This window comes from Mobula birostris, unplaced genomic scaffold (genome assembly GCF_030028105.1).
Source record: "Mobula birostris isolate sMobBir1 unplaced genomic scaffold, sMobBir1.hap1 scaffold_1387, whole genome shotgun sequence".
Classification (NCBI taxonomy): domain Eukaryota; kingdom Metazoa; phylum Chordata; class Chondrichthyes; order Myliobatiformes; family Myliobatidae; genus Mobula; species Mobula birostris.
In genome coordinates this window covers 5,925-23,442 of record NW_027274428.1, presented here as the reverse complement: position 1 = coordinate 23,442, position 17,518 = coordinate 5,925, and the positions used below count along the sequence as shown (strand labels likewise).

Below are 17,518 nucleotides of genomic sequence, written 5' to 3'. Positions count from 1 at the left end.
CTCCCTTGCTTGATGCTGGAGTCCTGGGTCTTGGGCAGAGTTTAATCGATGCAGTTTGTGGATTGGCCTCTGTAGCTCACATTACGATGTGCTTCTGGTGTCTGATGGCTCCTTTTTTGTTGCTATTTTGTATGAATTTGATCGGGGCCGACTGGCTCTGCGGCTTGCCGTTAACGAACAACACGGCGCTAGATTGAACTGAACTGAATATGCCTGGACTCTTCCGATGACGTTAGGGGTTGGTGTTTTGTATTCTGTGTTTTTCAGTCGTTTTTTCTGTCACTTGCGTGATTTGTTTTTCTTTTGCACGCTGGGTGGGGCGTTTGATGTTTTTCCTTTGAATGGGTGCCATGGTTTTCTTTGTTTTATGGCTGTCTGTGGGAGAAGACAAATCTCAGGGTTGTGTACTGCATACACACTTTGATAATAAATGTATTTTGAATCTTTGAAGACTGGGGAAGGCAGAGTGGGAACGCATGATTTATATCCAGATTCTGTTTTATTAATCACATCAAAGTGCATCGTTGCGTTAACAACCAGCACACCCAAAGGATGTGCTGAGGGTGGGGGGGGGGGGGCAAGTGTCACCACACATCATGTTCACAATGCTCAGAACAACACAGAACACAACAAGCAACAATGCAACAACAGAACAAATCTCCTTCTACGCACTCACACACACACTCACACCCCTCCAACTCCAGGACGGGCCTGCACCCTCCAGTCTCCTGGCTTTGACCATCGGCTTCCAACTTTCCGCACTTCCGATCGACCTTCGAGCTTTGACCTTCAGTATGAACGCCCAGACTAGACGACGATGGGACGCCAATTCAGTAGCCCTCATACCTCCTGCTCTCACGGCTATCTGATCCAGCGAGCTGCTAACCTGAGACAGCTGTGGATGTCCTCCATCACTGACCCACATCGCCGGCCTTCAAACACCTCACATGGACTTCAGTGAGACTTTTGTCGAGGTCCCACATCACAGTAAACAGGTCCCAATCGTCACGGCCTAGGGACCCCAGGGCACACCAGATCCATACAGGAGGGTAAGGGTATTTTCCTGACCTGTGATGTACCCCAGGGGTTGGCACTGGGTCACTGTGCTTTGAAATAAGGCAGATGCAATTGGACATGTCCTGATATGCAAGTCTGCAGATGACAGGATAGTGAGTGTGGAAGGAGAAGACGAGGTAAAGAGGGAAATAGATGGATTGGAGAGTTGGGCAGAGTGATGGGAGATGTGAATGTGAGATAATGTGTTTGTTCCTTCCCCCCACTTCACCCTCCCCGATCCTTGTCTTCCTCTTCACTACACCTTCCCTCTCTATCTCTCAATTCCACTGTCTCCTTGCCCCCATCCTCCAATGTTTTCCCCAATCCCCTAACTTCCTACCACACTTCCCTCTCTCTCTACCCCATTACATCTCCCTTGCCCTGTCCTCCTGATCCTGTCCCTCACATCCACCCCTCTTGAACCCGAACCCCTCTCTCCCCGCCCCCATCTCTCCATGTCCCCCATTCCCCTCGCTGAACCATAATGTCCACTCTTCCTCCCCTCCTCTATCTCCCACTCTCTTCTTCATCCCTTCTATCCTCCCTAACCCCCCTCTGTCCCTGCTCGCTCTCTCCTTTGTCCCCTCTCTGAACTATTCCCATTTTCTCCATGCTCTCTTTCTCCTTTTCACCCCCTCTCCCCTCCCCTTGTCCTGAACCCCTCTTCCACTGCCCTTTTCCCTCTCCCCATTCCACTCTCCCTCCCCTATTCTTCCCGACTTCCCAGAGGTGGTTTACTCCTGGGTGTACGGCGCCCTGCCCCGTTCGGTGGAAGAGGACAGCCGCCGGTTCGTCTCCCAGGTGACGGGGAACCTGTACGTCGCCAAAGCCACACCGGCGGACGTGGGCCGCTACATCTGCCAGCTGAAGGACGGGCAGAGCGGCCGCAGGGTGCTGAGCCCCCCCACCTCCCTCACCCTCCGTAAGGACGGTAAGTCCCCCCACCCCCACCGTCTCTCACACACGCGCACAAAGCTGGGACTCCTGCCTCCCACACATGGCTGCGGTAAAAAACCCCATCCTAGGTAGAGGGCAAAGAGAAGGCCTGAGGGGGTGGGCTGTGAAAGAGTGACAGAGAGAGAGAGAGAGAGAGAGAGAGAGAAAGGCTGCATATATGTGAGAGTGTGTGTGTGGGAGGGACTCTGTGTGTGTGTGTGGGGGGGGGCAGCGGGGAGATATTGTGAAGCAGGGAGAATCTGTTTGAGAGGTTTTTTCCTCATTATATGAGACATAAGATAATGGCCTTTTCCCAGGGTAGGGGACTCCAAAACTAGGGACATGGTTTTGGGTAAGAGGTGAAAGATTTCAAGGTGATCTGAGGGGCCACGTTTTCACATGAAGGGTGTTGATTATGTGGAATGAGCTGCCACAGGAGGTGATAGATGCGGTTCAATTGTAATTTTTAAGGAATGTTTGGATAGGTACACGGGTGAGAGGCCGTGGTTGAAAGAAGATCACAGCTGGGAGCTTAACATCCAAGGATACATATATCGAAAGGACAGGGTTGTGCGCAGAGGGAGTGGGGTGGCTCTGTTGGTACAATTGAAATCAAATCCTGAGACAAAGAGGACATAGGATAAGAAGATATAGAATCCCTGTGTTTGAAGAAATCCTTGGAGTTAAGACACTACAAGGAAACAGACATTGACTGTTCATTTCCACGGATGCTGTCTGATCTGCTGAGATCCTGCAGGATTTTGTGCGTGGACAATATTTCCAATATTTGCAGGATTTCTTGTGTTAAGGTTGAATCTGATGGTGTTATATACAGACCCTGAAAAGTAGCCAGGATGTTTGGTGCAAATTAAAACAGGAAAAGGCATGTAAAAAAGGCAATGTTATGATATTCGTGGGGGATTTCAATAAACTGGGAACATCAAGTTGGTGCAGGATCTCATGAGAAGAAATTTGCCGAATGCCTATGAGATGGCTTTTCAGAGCAGCTTGTGGTTGAGCTCACTAGGGGAAAGGCAATTCTGGATTGGGTGTTGTGTAATGAACCAGACTTGATTAGAGAGCTTGAGTTAAAGGAACCCTTAGGAGACAGTGATCACAGTATGATAAAATCCATCCTGCAGTTTGAGAGGGAGAAGCTAAAGTCAGATGTATCTGTATCAGTATCAGAGCAGTAAAGGGAGTACAGAGGATGAGCTAGGAGCTGGCCAAAGTTGACTGGAAGGGGACACTAGCAGGGATGATGGCAGGATAGCGATGGCCGGAGTTTCTGGGAGCAGTTTGGAAGGCACAGAATGTTCATCCCAAGAAGAAGCAGTATTCTAAAGGGACGATGAGGCAAGCATGGCTGACAGGGGCCATCAAAGGCAACATAAAATCAAAAGACAGAACATATAATGTAACATAGAGGGAAGCTGGAAGATTGAGAAGCTATTAAAAACCAACAGAAGGAAACTAAAACAACAGAATAAGGAGAGAAAATAGTCAACAATATAAAAGAGGATACCAAAGGCTTTTTCAGATATACAAAGAGTAAAAGAGAGGCGAGAGTAGATATCGGATTGCTGGAAAATGACAGAAATGGTGGATGAAGAAATGGCGAACAAGTATTTTGTGTCAGTCTTCACTGTGGAAGACACCAAAAGTGTGTCAGAAATTCAAGAACGTCGGGGGGAGAAGTGAGTGTAGTCACAAATACTAAGGAGAAGGTGCTTGGGAAACTGAATGGTCTGAACGCAGATAAGTCACCTGGACCAGATAGACGACACCCCAGGGCTTCTGAAAGAGGTAGCTCAGAGATTGTGGAGGCATTAGTAATAATCATTCAAGATCCAATAAATTCTGGAATGGTTTTTGGAGAACTGGAAAATATCACTCTACTCCCTAAAAAGGGAGGGAGGCAGAAGAAAGAAAATTATAATTCCTGACTTCTGTGGTTGGAAAGGTGGTAGAGTCCATTACTAAGGATGAGGTTTCCAGGAGGCACATGATAAATGCGCTGAATTCAGCGTGGTTTCCTCAAAGGGAAATCTTGCCCAACAAATCTGTTGGAATTCTTTGAGGAAATAACAAGCAGGATAGACACAGTAGAATCGGTGGATGTTGTGTACTTGGATTTGCAGAGGCCTTTGACAAGGTGCCACACATGAAGCTGCTAAACAGGATAAGAGCCCAGGGTATTACAGAAATTCTGAAAACTTCTCAGGGGGCCTGTTTCTTTGCAGTACAGGAACCTGAAGACACACACTCAACTTCCCTCCACCATCAGATTCCTGACCAGTCCATGAACCCATGAACACTCCTGTGTTCAGCCTTTTTTGTATCCTTTACTTATAAAAGAGACATTGATCGAGTGAACAGCCAGAGACTTTTTCCCAGGGCAGAAATGGCTAATATGAGGGGTCATGATTTTAAGGTGATTGGGGGAAAGTGTAGGGAGGTTGTCAGAGGTAGGTTTTATTTACACCGAGAGTGACGGCTACCGGGGTAGCGGCAGCGGCAGATACATTAGGGACATTTAAGGATCTCTTATATAGGCGCAAGATGATAGGGAAAAATGGAGAGCTCTGTGGGAGGGAACGGTTAGATTGATCTTAAACGATTTAACAATTAAATCAAAACCTGAAATTTAACAATTGCTTAGACCATAAGATATAGGAGCAGAATTAGGCCATTTGGCCCATCGAGTCTGTTCCATCGTTTCATCATGGCTGATCCACTTCCCTCCTGCCTCCCCCCACCCACTCCCTTATCCCTTCATGCTCAGATTAATCAAGAACCGATCAACCTCTACCTTAAATATACCCAAGACCTGGCCTCTACAACTGCCTGTGGTAACGAATTCCACAGATTCACCACTCCTTGGCTAAAGAAATTTCTCCTCATCTCCATTCTAAATGGACATCCCTCCATTCTGAGGCTGTGCCCTCAGGTCCTGGACTCCCCCACACAGGAAACGTCCTCTCCACATCCACCCTATCAAGGCCTTTCAACATTTGACATGTTTCAATGAGAACCTCCCCCCACCCCCCCACTTTATTCTTCTGAATTCCAGTGAATTGCAGACTCATCTTTTGGTCCTCATACGGTAACCCTTTAATTCCCAGGAATCGTTCTCGAGAACCTCCTCTGAACCCTCTCCAATATCAGCATGTCCTTTCTTAGCAACACAAGACAAAATGCTGGAGGAACTCAGCTGGTCAGGCAGCATCTGTGGGAAAGAGTAAACAGTCGACGTTTCGGGCTGAAGCGTCTGGCGTCCGTTCTCATGTTAGACATCCTTTCTTAGATAAGGGACCCAAAACTGCTCACAATACTCAAAGTGAGGCCTTGACAGTGCTTGCATTACATCCTTGCTTTTATACTCTAGTCCTCTCAAAATGAATATTAACATTGCATTTGCCTTCCTCACCGCCTACTCAACCTGCAAATGAACCTTTACAGAATTCTGCACGAGATCATGAGCTGAAGGGCCTATTCTGTGCTGTAACGTTCTAAGGTGCACCATAGCCTCTCCTTACAGTACAGACCCCAGCTGTTTACAATATATATTAATGACTTGGATGAGGGAATTAAATGCAGCATCTCCAAGTTTGCGGATGACACGAAGCTGGGCGGCAGTGTTAGCTGTGAGGAGGATGCTAAGAGGATGCAGGGTGACTTGGATAGGTTAGGTGAGTGGGCAAATTCATGGCAGATGCAATTTAATGTGGATAAATGTGAAGTTATCCACTTTGGTGGCAAAAATAGGAAACCAGATTATTATCTGAATGGTGGCCGATTAGGAAAAGGGGAGGTGCAACAAGACCTGGGTGTCATTATACACCAGTCATTGAAAGTGGGCATGCAGGTACAGCAGGCGGTGAAAAAGGCGAATGGTATGCTGGCATTCATAGCAAGAAGATTCGAGTACAGGAGCAGGGAGGTACTACTGCAGTTGTACAAGGCCTTAGTGAGACCACACCTGGAGTAATGTGTGCAGTTTTGGTCTCCAAATCTGAGGAAAGACATCCTTGCCATAGAGGGAGTACAAAGAAGGTTCACCAGAGTGATTCCTGGGATGGCAGGACTTTCATATGATGAAAGACTGGATCGACTAGGCTTATACTCGTTGGAATTTAGAAGATTGAGGGGGGATCTGATTGAAACGTATAAAATTCTAAAGGGATTGGACAGGCTAGATGCAGGAAGATTGTTCCCGATGTCAGGGAAGTCCAGAACAAGGGGTCACAGTTTAAGAATAAAGGGGAAGCCTTTTAGGACCGAGATGAGGAAAAACTTCACACAGAGAATGGTGAATCTGTGGAATTCTCTGCCACAGGAAACAGTTGAGGCCAGTTCATTGGCTATATTTAAGAGGGAGTTAGATGTGGCCCTTGTGGCTAAAGGGATCAGGGGATATGGAGAGAAGGCAGGTACAGGGTTCTGAGTTGGATGATCAGCCATGATCATACTGAATGGTAGTGCAGGCTCGAAGGGCTGAATGGCCTACTCCTGCACCTATTTTCTATGTTTCTATGCTCTCTAATCCAGGCAGCATCCTGGTGAACTTCTTCCTCATAATATGGCAGCCTGAACTGTGCATAGTACTGTGAGTGCCTTGTGGCTTCTCCTTCTGTCCACATCAGTACCTCTGACACCCAAAGCTGGCCTCTCCCCCATACCCGGGGACCCTGACGCTAGGTTGTATAGGAGGTTGGTAAGACTTAATTTGGAGTACTGTGTACAGTTCTGGTCACCTACCTACAGGAAAGGTATGAATAAAATGAAAAGATTGCGAAGAATATTTACATGGAAGTTGCTGAGACTTGAGGACTTGAGTTATAGGAAAAGGTTGATTAAATTGGGATTTTATTCCTTGGAGCGTAGGAGAATGAGGGGAAATTTGATAGAGGTATACAAAATTGTAAGGGGTAAATGCAAGCAGGCTTTTTCCACTGGGGTTGGGTGGGACTACAACCAGAGATCATAGATTAAGGGAGAAAGGTGAAATATTTAAGGGAAACTGAGGCGGGAACATCTTCACTCAGAGGTGGAGTGAGTGTGGATCGAGCAGACAACAGAATTGATGGGTGCATGCTCAATTGCAATGTTTAAGAGAAGTTTGGATGGCTGCCTGGACGGTAGGGGTGCAGGGCAACCTGGCAGGGTGATGTGAAGCGGTGCCTCATCCCCCTGGCTCTCCTCCTTTCCCCAGGTGTGATGGGGGAGTACGAACCCAAGATGGAGGTCCACTTCCCCTCCGTGGTCCAGGTCCTGCAGGGAACGACGGCGGCTCTCGAGTGCTTCGCTCTGGGCAAGTGAGTGCGTCATGAACCCGCGTCAAGGGCCGCAGCCGGGTCTCAGTCCGCCAGCAGTGCAGTAACACAGGCAGAGACTGGGGGGTGGTGTGGGAAGAGGGGGGTGTTTTGGAGAGAGTGGAGAAGTGGGGTGGGGGGGGGGAGAGAGAAAGTGGAAATGGGAAATATGAGAGGTGGGGAGAGAGATCGGAGAGAGGGGATGAGAGAGGAGGAGAGAGAAGGGGAACCTGAAAGGTAGGGGACAGAGAGTAGATAGAGGGAATGTGAGGTGGGAGAGAGAGTAGAGGGGGAATGTGAGAGGTGGGAGAGTGTGGAGAGGGGGAATGTGAGAGGTGGGAGAGTGTGGAGAGGTGAATGTGAGAAATGGAGGGAGAGAGAGTGAGAAAGGGAATGTGAAAGGTGTGAAGAGAGACGGGGAGTGGGGGGGGGGGGGAATAAGACCATAGACATAGGAGCAGAATTAGGCTATTCAGCTCATCGAGTTTGCTCTGCAATTCCATCATGGTTGATTTATTATCTATTTCAACTCCATTTTCCTGCCTTCTCCCCATGACCTTCACAAATCAAGAATCTATCAACCTCCACTTTAAGTACACCCAAGGACTTGGCCTCCACAGCTGCCTGTGGCAACAAACTCCATAGAGTCACCATCATCTGGCTAAAGAAATTCCTCCTCATCTCTGTCCTAAATGGACGCCCTTCTATTCTGAAGCTGTGCCCTCTGGTCCTAGACTCCCCCACTAAAGGAAATATCCTCTCCAAGTCTACTCTATTCGATAGGTTTCAAAGAGATTCACCATCATTCTTCTAAATTCGAGTGAATAAAGGCCCAGGGGCATCAAACACTCCTCAAACATTAACCCTTTTATTCCCAGAATCATTCTCATGAACTTCCTCTGAACTCTGTCCAACGTCAGCACATGCTTTCTCAGATAAGGGGGCCAAAGCTGCTCACAATACTCCAAGTGCAGTCTGACCAAAGCCTTATAAAGCCTCAGCATTACATCCTTGCTTTTGTATTCTAGTCCTCTCCAAATGAATGTTAACATTGCTTTCCTTACCACCGACTGGGTGATGGGGTGGAGATACATCTCTACCAAAGGAGGTGTAAGGCACTCCTTCAGGTCACCCTTGGGCAAGGTGTGGCACCTGCTTCGCCCCCAACCAGGGTCATGTGAAGCCGTGGGACCAGGTGGTGGATGGTCGTATGAGCAGCTATCACAGATCACAGGTCCTGGTGGTGTGACCACTGACGCCAGGCAGACAATCTCTGAGGAGTATTGACAGTGGCTGGGGTCACCCGTCTTGTTAAGACACTGCCCAGAAGAAGGCAATGGCAAACCACTTCTGTAGAAAAATTTGCCAAGGACAATCATGGTGATGGAACGACGATCGCCCACGTCATACCACACGGCACATGATGATGCTAATGATGACCACAGACTCAACCGGCAAATTATCCTGCACAAGGTCTCCCACGTCCCCTTGCACCTCTGATTTCTACATTTGCTCCCCATTTAAAAATAATCTACACATTTTATTCCTGGTACCAAAGTGCACAACCATACATTTCCCAACACTAAATTCTATATGCCCACTTTTCTTGCCCATTCTCCTAATTTAAGTCTTTCCACAGACTCCTGCTTCCTCAACACTACCTGTCCCTCCGTCTATCTTTGTCTTGTCAGCAAACCCGGCCACAAAGTGATTAAATCATCATCCAAATCTTTTGACATATAATGTGAAAAGAAGCAGTACCAATACTGACTCCTGTGGAGGACCACTAGCCATCGGCAGCCAACCAACCAGAGAAGGCTCCCTTTATTCCCACTCTATTCCTCCTGCCAAACAGCCAGTCTTCTATCTATGCTAATGTCTTTCCTGTAATACCATGGGCTCTTATCTTGTTTAGCAGCCTCATGTGTGGCACTTTTTCAAAGCTCTTCTAAAAATCCAAGTAAACAACACCCACTGATTCTTCTTTGTCTATCCTGCCTGTTATATCCTCAAAGAATTCCAACACATTTGTCAGGCAAGTTTTCCCCTTAAGGAAACCAAGCTGACCACAGCCTATTTTACCATGTGCCTCCAAGTACCCCGAAACATCATCCTTAATAATGGCTCCAACATCTTACCATCCAGCCAGGTTAACTGGCCTATAATTTCTTGACTTTTGCCTTTCTTCTTTCTTAAACAGAGGTGCGATATTTGTTATTTTCCAGTCCTCTGGAACCACTCCAGAACCATTCTAGAACTTAAAAGATCACTACAAATACTTCCACAATCTATTCGGCTTCCTCTTTCAGAACCCTGATGTGTAGTCTGTCTGGTCGAGGTGCCTTATCTGCCTACAGACCTTTCAGCTTCTCAAGCACCTTCTCCTCGGTAATAGCAACTACACTCACTTTGCCCTAGACATTTCCGAATTTCTGGTGTACTGCTTGGTGCCTTCCACAGTGAAGACTAACACAAAATACTTTTAGTCTTTATATATCTGAAAAATACTTCTGGTTTTCTCTTTAATATTATTGGCTAGCTAACCTTCATATTTTCACTCTCTATGGCTTTTTTAGTTGCCTTCTGTTGGTTTTTAAAAGCTTCCCAATCCTTTAATTTTCCACTGATTTTTGCTATATTAATTGTCCTCTCTTTCGTTTTTATGCTGTCTTTGAGTTCCTTTGTCAGCCACAGTTGTGTCCTCCTCCCTTTAGAATACTTCTTCATCTTTGGGATGTATCTATACGGTGCCTTCTGAATTGCCGCCAGAAACTCCAGCCATTGCTGCAGTGCCGTCATCCTTGCTAGTGGCCCCTTCCAATCAACTGGGACAACTCCTCTCTCATGCCTCTGTAATTCCCTTTATTGATAAAGCTTCTCTCTATCAAACCGCAGGGTGAATTCTATTGTATTATGATCACTGCCTCTCAAGGGTTCCTTTACCTGAAGTTGCCTAATCAAATCACAGCACCCAATCCAGAATTGCCATACCCCTAGTTGCTTCAACGACAAGCTTCTTCTCCAAAAATCCATCTCGTAGGCATTCGACAAATTCCCTCTCTTGGGATCCAGAACTAATCTGATATTCCCAAGCTACCTGCCTATTGAAATCCCACTGACTGCTCTAACACTGGCCTTTAGACACATATCTTCTATCTCCCACGTAATTTGTAACCAACATCGTGGTTACTATTCAGAAGCCTGTATATAAATCCCATCGGGGTCTTTTTACCCTTGCAGTTTCTTAACAGCAGAGCGGGGGAGCAAAACTGCAGCCTGATCTCTCGTACTGAAACACTGATGGACAACTTGCTACTGACTGCAGAAGGATGGAAGTTGGGAGTGGGACAGGTTAGAGTGGGTGGTGATAGGGGAGGTCTGTGTGACCTTGTGTGGGACTGGTGAGAGATCCCTGACCTGAAGCCCTTGTCCTAACTGCAGCTGTGTGTGTGTGTGTGTGTTTGCCTCAATCCCCGACCTGTTGCCCCGTCCTTCCTGCAGCCCAGTTCCCACCATCAGCTGGCGGAGGACGAGCGGTGACCTGCCGAGCCGAGCAAGGCTGCGGAAGTCTCGGGCTGTCCTGGAGATCCTGAACGTCGAGGCAGGCGACGCGGGCACCTACGAATGCAGGGCGGAGAACTCGCGGGGGGAGAGCGTTGTCCGGGGCGTCCTGCTCGTCCACAGTGAGTGTTCGCGGTGACGTGCGGAATCACGGTAGAGAACGGCGGGTTCTCAAGCATCAGCTTTGTTCATCACATATATTTGCTATGGGGGGTTGGTCAGGGCGTGACATACAACATTCAACAATTATAAAGAATTATAATAAGGTAGAGATTAAAGTACTGTTTTGGAATATAATGTGCATAAAAACATAAGACCATAAGAGATGGGAGCAGAATTAGGCCATTCAGCCCATTGAGTCTGTTCCATCATGGCTGATCTATTTCCCTCTCAACTGTCTTCTCCCTGTAACCTTTCAAACCCTGACCAATCAAGGACTTGTCATCCCCTGTCTTAAATATATCCAACGGCTTGGCCTCCGCAGCTGCCTGTGGCAACGAATTCAACAGTTTCACCATTCTCTGACCGAAGACATTCCTCCTCAGCTCTGTTCTTAATGGACGCCCCTTCATTCTGAAGCTGTGCCCCCTGGTCCCAGACTCCCTCGCCATAGGAAACATTCGCTCCACATCCACTCTATTGAGGCTTTTCAACATTCAGTGTACATAAATACCAGCCTGTATTTACAAAGTAAACAGCATTATAAAAGTGTTTGCAGTGCCGAGATGGAGGTAATAGATAAGGAAGGTTGGGTGGTCACTAGAATGATTGATCATATTAATTGTCTGGGGGAAAAGAAACATTTAAGATGATGTGAGGTTTTCGTTTTAACAGCCCTGTCGCACGTTCCAGAAGGGAGTTTTTGGAAAAGGCAGTATGCTGGTTGGGGGTGGAGGGGGGGTAGTGTTTGCGGTGATTTTTTCCTGCCTGGTTCTTTATCCTGGACACGTACAAGTCCTGTCCTGATGGTAGACTGATGCCCTGAGAGCTTGCTGTAGTTTTTGTATCTTGTGAGAGGATACTACATCAAGCTGGAAAGTACTGGCTGATGTGAGAGTGCTCTCTATCACAGCAGTCTGGGAAAGATGGGATTCATCCTGGGTCACACAGAATTAGGGGTTCATAAAGCTAACAGCAAGCCAGTGTACTGGCCCCTATACCTCCTCCTTCTCCATCATTCAGGGCCCCAAAAGTCTTTCCAGGTGAGACGACACTTCATCTGTAAGTCTACCGGGGTCTCTCCTATTGTTTCCGGTGCAGCCGGTGGGGCCTCCTCTACATCGATGACACCTGATGTAGATTGGGGGACTGCTTCGTCAAGCGCCTCCGTTTGGTCTGCCGCGAAAGGTGGCCACCCATTTCAACTTGACTTTCCACTCCCGTTCCAACACGCCGGTCCATGACCTCCTCTACTGCCTTGTTGAGGCCACCTTCAGGTTTGAGGAGCAACACTCATATTCTGTCTGGGTAGCCTCCAGCCTCATGGTACGAGCATCAGCTCTCCAGCTTCTAGTAAGACCTCCCCACTTCCTCCTTCCCCGTTCCCTTTTCTGGCTCCCCTATTACCCCTTCTCTTCTTCTCACCTGCCCATCTCCTCCCTCTGGACCCCCTCCTCCTCTTTCTCCCATGGTCCACTCTCCTTTCCCACGAGATTCCTCCTCAGACACCTATCAACTCCCAGCTTCTCACTTCATCCCCCTCCTCCAGCCACCCATCTTCCCCCTCAACTGGTGTCAGCTATCTCCTCACAGATTGTACCCCCTACTCCTTCTGGCTTCTGCCCCCTTCCTGTCCAGTCCTGGTGAAGGGTTTTGCCCCGAAACGTCAACTGCTTATTCCCATCCACAGATGCTGCCTGGCCTGCTGAGCTCCTCCAGCGTTTTGTGTGTGTTGCTCACACTGTGTCCGGGTCAGCACTAAGGGGGAACAGCCGCAGAGACTGAGAGATGCACACAGGGGGAGGGGGCAGGTGAGCTACAATGGGGTGGGCTGCGGGAGGTCACAGAGAGAGCGAGGCAACACCGAGGCCCTTAGTTGGGCAGGTCTGTTAGTGGAATCTGTCCCATGAGAGTCAACAGGACAGGCAGGCACATTATAGGAAGGATTTGGAAGCTTTAGAGAGAATGCAGAGGAGATTCACCAGGATGCTGTCTGGATTAGAGAGCACGTCTTATCAGAATAGGTCAAGCGAGCTAAGGCTTTTCTCTTTGGACAGAAGGAGAGTGAGAGGTGTCCAAGATGATAAAAAGCAAAGATCAAATGGATAGCCAGAGACCCTCTCCCAGGGCAGAAATGGCTAAAATGAGGGGGCAAAATTACAAGGTGATTGGAGAAAAGTATGGGGGGGGAGCAGAGATAATTTTTACACAGAGATTGATGGGTACATGGCTGCCTGGAGTGGTGGTAGAGTCAGATATATTAGGGGCTGTTAAGAGATAGGCACACGGATGATAGAAAAATGGAGGGCTACGTGGGAGGGTTAGATTGATCTCGGAGTGCTGTGTCATGGGAGGGGCAGCGAGGAAATGGGCATTGCAGGAGGGAGCGGTGTGTATGGACTATCCAGAGGTTGGTAGCTGAGGAAATGATCCGTCCCCATTGGCTGGAAGCCGATCATAGATGCTGATGGGATCTTGCTGTGCGCATGCTGTCTGCAAATGACACGGTGTGACCAACCTGCTGAACATCCCCTCAGAGGGCAAAGGTCAGAGCAGCTCACTGGAAGCGGGGGAGGGTTCAGGGCTGTCCTCCCTTCCTCCTGTCGCCTCCTTGCGTCCCCACGTTCCGCCACGACCCACTCTCAGTGCCCACAGCACAGCCCTTCTCTCAGCCTCCTGCCTCTGTCACCACAGGCCGGCCTCAGTGGACACGCCCCCTCAACGACACCACGCTGGACAGCGGGCAGGACCTGCGCTGGGAGTGTCGAGCCAGCGGGAGACCGCAGCCCGGCTATCGATGGCTGAAGAACGGCGAGAACCTCCTCTCACAGGTGGGGCTCCAGAGACACGCCACGGGGAGAAACAGGGGTCCACTCCATCGGCCGCAAAGGGGCCTGTGTTCAGACAGGGGGAGAGGGCCAGGGAGCGTAAATATTCCGGGCGAGGAGATTTGGTAGGTCACCAAAGACTTCAGCAAATTTCTACAGATGTACTGTGGGGAGCATTCTAACTGGTTGCATCACCATCTGGTGTGGAGGGGCCACTGCACAGAATCGGAAAAAGCTGCAGAGGGTTGTAAACTCAGCCAGCTCCACCATTGGCATTAGCTTCCCCAGCACTGAGGACATCTTCAAAAGGTGCTGCCTCAAGAAAGTGGCATCCATCATGAAGGACACTCATCACCCAGATCATGCCCTCTTCTCAGTACTACCATCAGGGAGGAGCTACAGGAGCCTGAAGACACACACTCAGGGGTTTAGGAATGGCTTCTTCCCTTCTGCCAACAGATTTCTGAATGGCTCATGACCACTACCTCACTATTTGATGCCGGTTTCCCTGAGCTCTCGCTGTACAGAATCAAAAAGCAAACAAAACAATAGTGCAAATAATCGTGAACTATATACAATGAGGTATACCTGTGTATGTACAGGTGGACTTGGTTTATAATAGACTAAAATTCAAGTGTTCATAAGACTGATGGCATACGGAAAGAAACTCTCCAAATTTCCCTTAAATGTTGAAATCAAACCTGCACTTGGGATTGTTCCACACTCCCTCTCTCTCTCAGTGAAGAAATTCCCCCTCTTATTCTCCTTAAACATTTCACTTTTCACCCTTAACTCATAACCTTTAGTTTTAGTCACACCCAGACTCGGTGGAAAAAGCCAGCTTACATTTACCCTAACTATACCCCTCACAATGTTGTATACCTCTATCCAATCTCCCCTCAATCTTCTACATTCTAGGGAACTCAGTCCTTAACTTGTTCAACCATTCCCTGGAACTCAGGTCCTCAAGTCCCAGCAAGATCCTTGTAAATTTTCTCTGCACTCTTTCAATCTTATTGATATCTTTCCTGCAGGTAAGTGACCACATATTACTCCAAATTAGGTCTCACCAATATCAATTTCAACACAAGATCCCAACTCCCATTCTCAGTGTATTGATTTCTTTATGACCCTGTCAACCTGCGATGCCACCTACAAGGAGTTATGTTTAACTTTATACTTTATTGTCGCCAAACAATCGATACTAGAACGTACAATCATCACAGCGATATTCGATTCTGCGCTTCCCGCTCCCTGGATTACAAATCAATAGTAAATGTGAAAAATTTAAATTATAAATCATAAATAGAAAATAGAAAAATGGAAAGTAAGGTAGTGCAAAAAAACCAAGAGGCAGGTCCGGATATTTGGAGGGTACGGCCCAGATCCGGGTCAGGATCCGTTCAGCAGTCTTATCACAGTTGGAAAGAAGCTGTTCCCAAATCTGGCCGTACGAGTCTTCAAGCTCCTGAGCCTTCTCCTGGAGGGAAAAGGAACGAAAAGTGTGTTGGCTGGGTGGGTCGTGTCCTTGATTATCCTGGCAGCACTGCTCCGACAGCGTGCAGTGTAAGGTGAGTCCAAGGATGGAAGGTTGGTTTGTGTGATGTGCTGTGTCGTGTTCACGATCTTCTGCAGCTTCTTCCGGTCTTGGACAGGATAACTTCCATACCAGGTTGTGGTGCACCCTAGAAGAATGCTTTCTACTGTGCATCTCTAAAAAATTAGTTGGGGTTTATAGTCCTTTCTGTCCCTTAGCATTGGTGTCTCCATACCAGCCCATGGCACAACCAGTCAGGAAGCTTTCCACTGTGCATCTGTAAACGTTGGTCAAAGTTTAAGGTGACCTGTCAAATCTATGAAAACTTCTAAGGAATTAGAGCTGATGTCATGCCATCATTGAGAGGGCATTTACATGCTGGTCCCAGGACTGATCCTATGATATGATAACGCCGAGGTACTGAACCTTCTTCACCAACGTCCCATAGTTGCTGACCCTCTCCATCTCCGGTTCCCTAATCTGGACTGGCTCGTGCACCTCCAGATTCCTCTTGTGGTCAATAGTCAGGTAGATCCAGAGACGCAGAAGGCATTTGGCACACTGGCTTTCGTGAATTGGGACGTCATGTTACAGATGTACAAACTTAGGAGCACGGTGTGCAGTTCGGCCACTCTAGGGAAGAGGTCATTATGTTAAGAAAATATTTTGCCGGGCCTAGAAGGCTTGAGTTATATGGAGAGACTGGAAATACTGGGACTGGTTACCCTGAAGCATCGGAGGCTGATGTGAAACTTAATGGAGGTTTATAAAATCGCGTGAACTGCAGATAAGGTGATGGTCACAGTCTTTTCCCCAGAGTTTGACAGTGGAGAACACAGGTTTAAGTTGAGAGGCAGGAGATTTAAAACGGACCTGAGGGGCAACTTTTTCGCATAGAGGGAGGTGGGTTTACGGAACAAGCTGCTAAAACAGGTGGTAGAGGCCAGTGCAATTACATGTCCTTGAATACGAAAGATGAGACAGAAATGGGCTAAAAACAAGGCAAATGGGACTAGCTCATGAAGGAAAATTGTACCGCACAGAGAAGTCGGGCCGAAGGGACTTCTGTGTGTGTGAGATGGGAACAAAAGAGATTGGCCAGGGGTGGGTATAAAGTTCCCCAGAAGGAGGCTCATGATTGCTGCCCTCAGCGTGCCTGGCACTGAATACTTCTCACCAGGAGCGTGGAGACTTGGGCGGTGGGGGGGGGGGTCGGGGGCAACTCTGAGACTAGCTGGCCACCCCTGGCTCAACTGCATGTCAAAACGCTAGGATCAGGGTCAAGGGTCACACTTCTACGTGTTTCCCTGCAGAACAGAGCGGTGGTGCGGAACGGCCTGCTGACCATCGCCCGCGTCAACAGGTCCGACGCGGGCATGTACCAGTGCGTGGCGGAGAACAGACACGGGAAGTTGTACTCCAACGCTGAACTCCGCATCCTGGGTAAGGTGAGAGGCTGGTGCGGCAAGAACAAACTCACCACTAAATAGCCATGAGGCAGCAATGCCTATAGAGCACGCCGTGTGTGTGTGTGTGTCTGTGGGGGAACATTCCCCCGGTGAGGTCAGTGTGTGTGTGTGGTACCGTCCCCAGTGAGGGACTGAGTGTGTGTGTAGGACTGTCCCTAATGAAGGCCAGCATGTGTGGGGGGGCCCCACCCCAGAGAGTTTGGCACCCAACGCCATTCACATTTCCCACGTTTGTTCACAGCCTCCGCTCCAAGCTTTGAGTTGCATCCACTGCCGAGAGAGATCGTCGTCTGTGTCGGACAGGAGCTGGTCATTGAGTGCAAACCGCAGTCCTCTCCCAAGGCGGCTCTCAGCTGGAGGAAGGGTACAAGGCCCCTGGCCAATGCAAGGTAACGGGCTGAGACATTCTCAACACTGATAATCCTGGACCAGGACAGACTGCTTTCTGGTAAAGGTGTACTTGGTAAATGGGAGACCTTCAAAAGTGAAATTATGAGAGAACCGAGTGTGTATGTGCCTGTCAGAATAAAAGGTAAGGATAACAGGTTTAGGGAACCTTGGTTTTCAAGAAATATTGAGGCCCTGGTTAAGGAACAAAGGCGATGCATAGCAGGTATAGGCAGGTAGGAATAAATGAGGTACTTGAGTATAAGAAAT

The 17,518-nt window shown here is 48.3% G+C and overlaps 1 protein-coding gene across 1 annotated transcript in view; it reads left to right on the top strand.

The window, feature by feature from the left end:
• Positions 1–17,250, top strand: part of LOC140192455 (contactin-5-like) — a gene marked incomplete at its 3' end in the record, with an annotated part of 75,287 nt that extends 58,037 nt beyond the window's left edge. The window contains exons 10-15 of the mRNA XM_072250054.1: positions 1,784–1,987; positions 7,208–7,310; positions 10,809–10,990; positions 13,722–13,858; positions 16,706–16,835; positions 17,103–17,250. Coding sequence (XP_072106155.1) covers positions 1,784–1,987; positions 7,208–7,310; positions 10,809–10,990; positions 13,722–13,858; positions 16,706–16,835; positions 17,103–17,250 — 904 coding nt within the window. The remainder of the gene's footprint in view (positions 1–1,783; positions 1,988–7,207; positions 7,311–10,808; positions 10,991–13,721; positions 13,859–16,705; positions 16,836–17,102) is intronic.
• Positions 17,251–17,518: the final 268 nt, after the last annotated feature.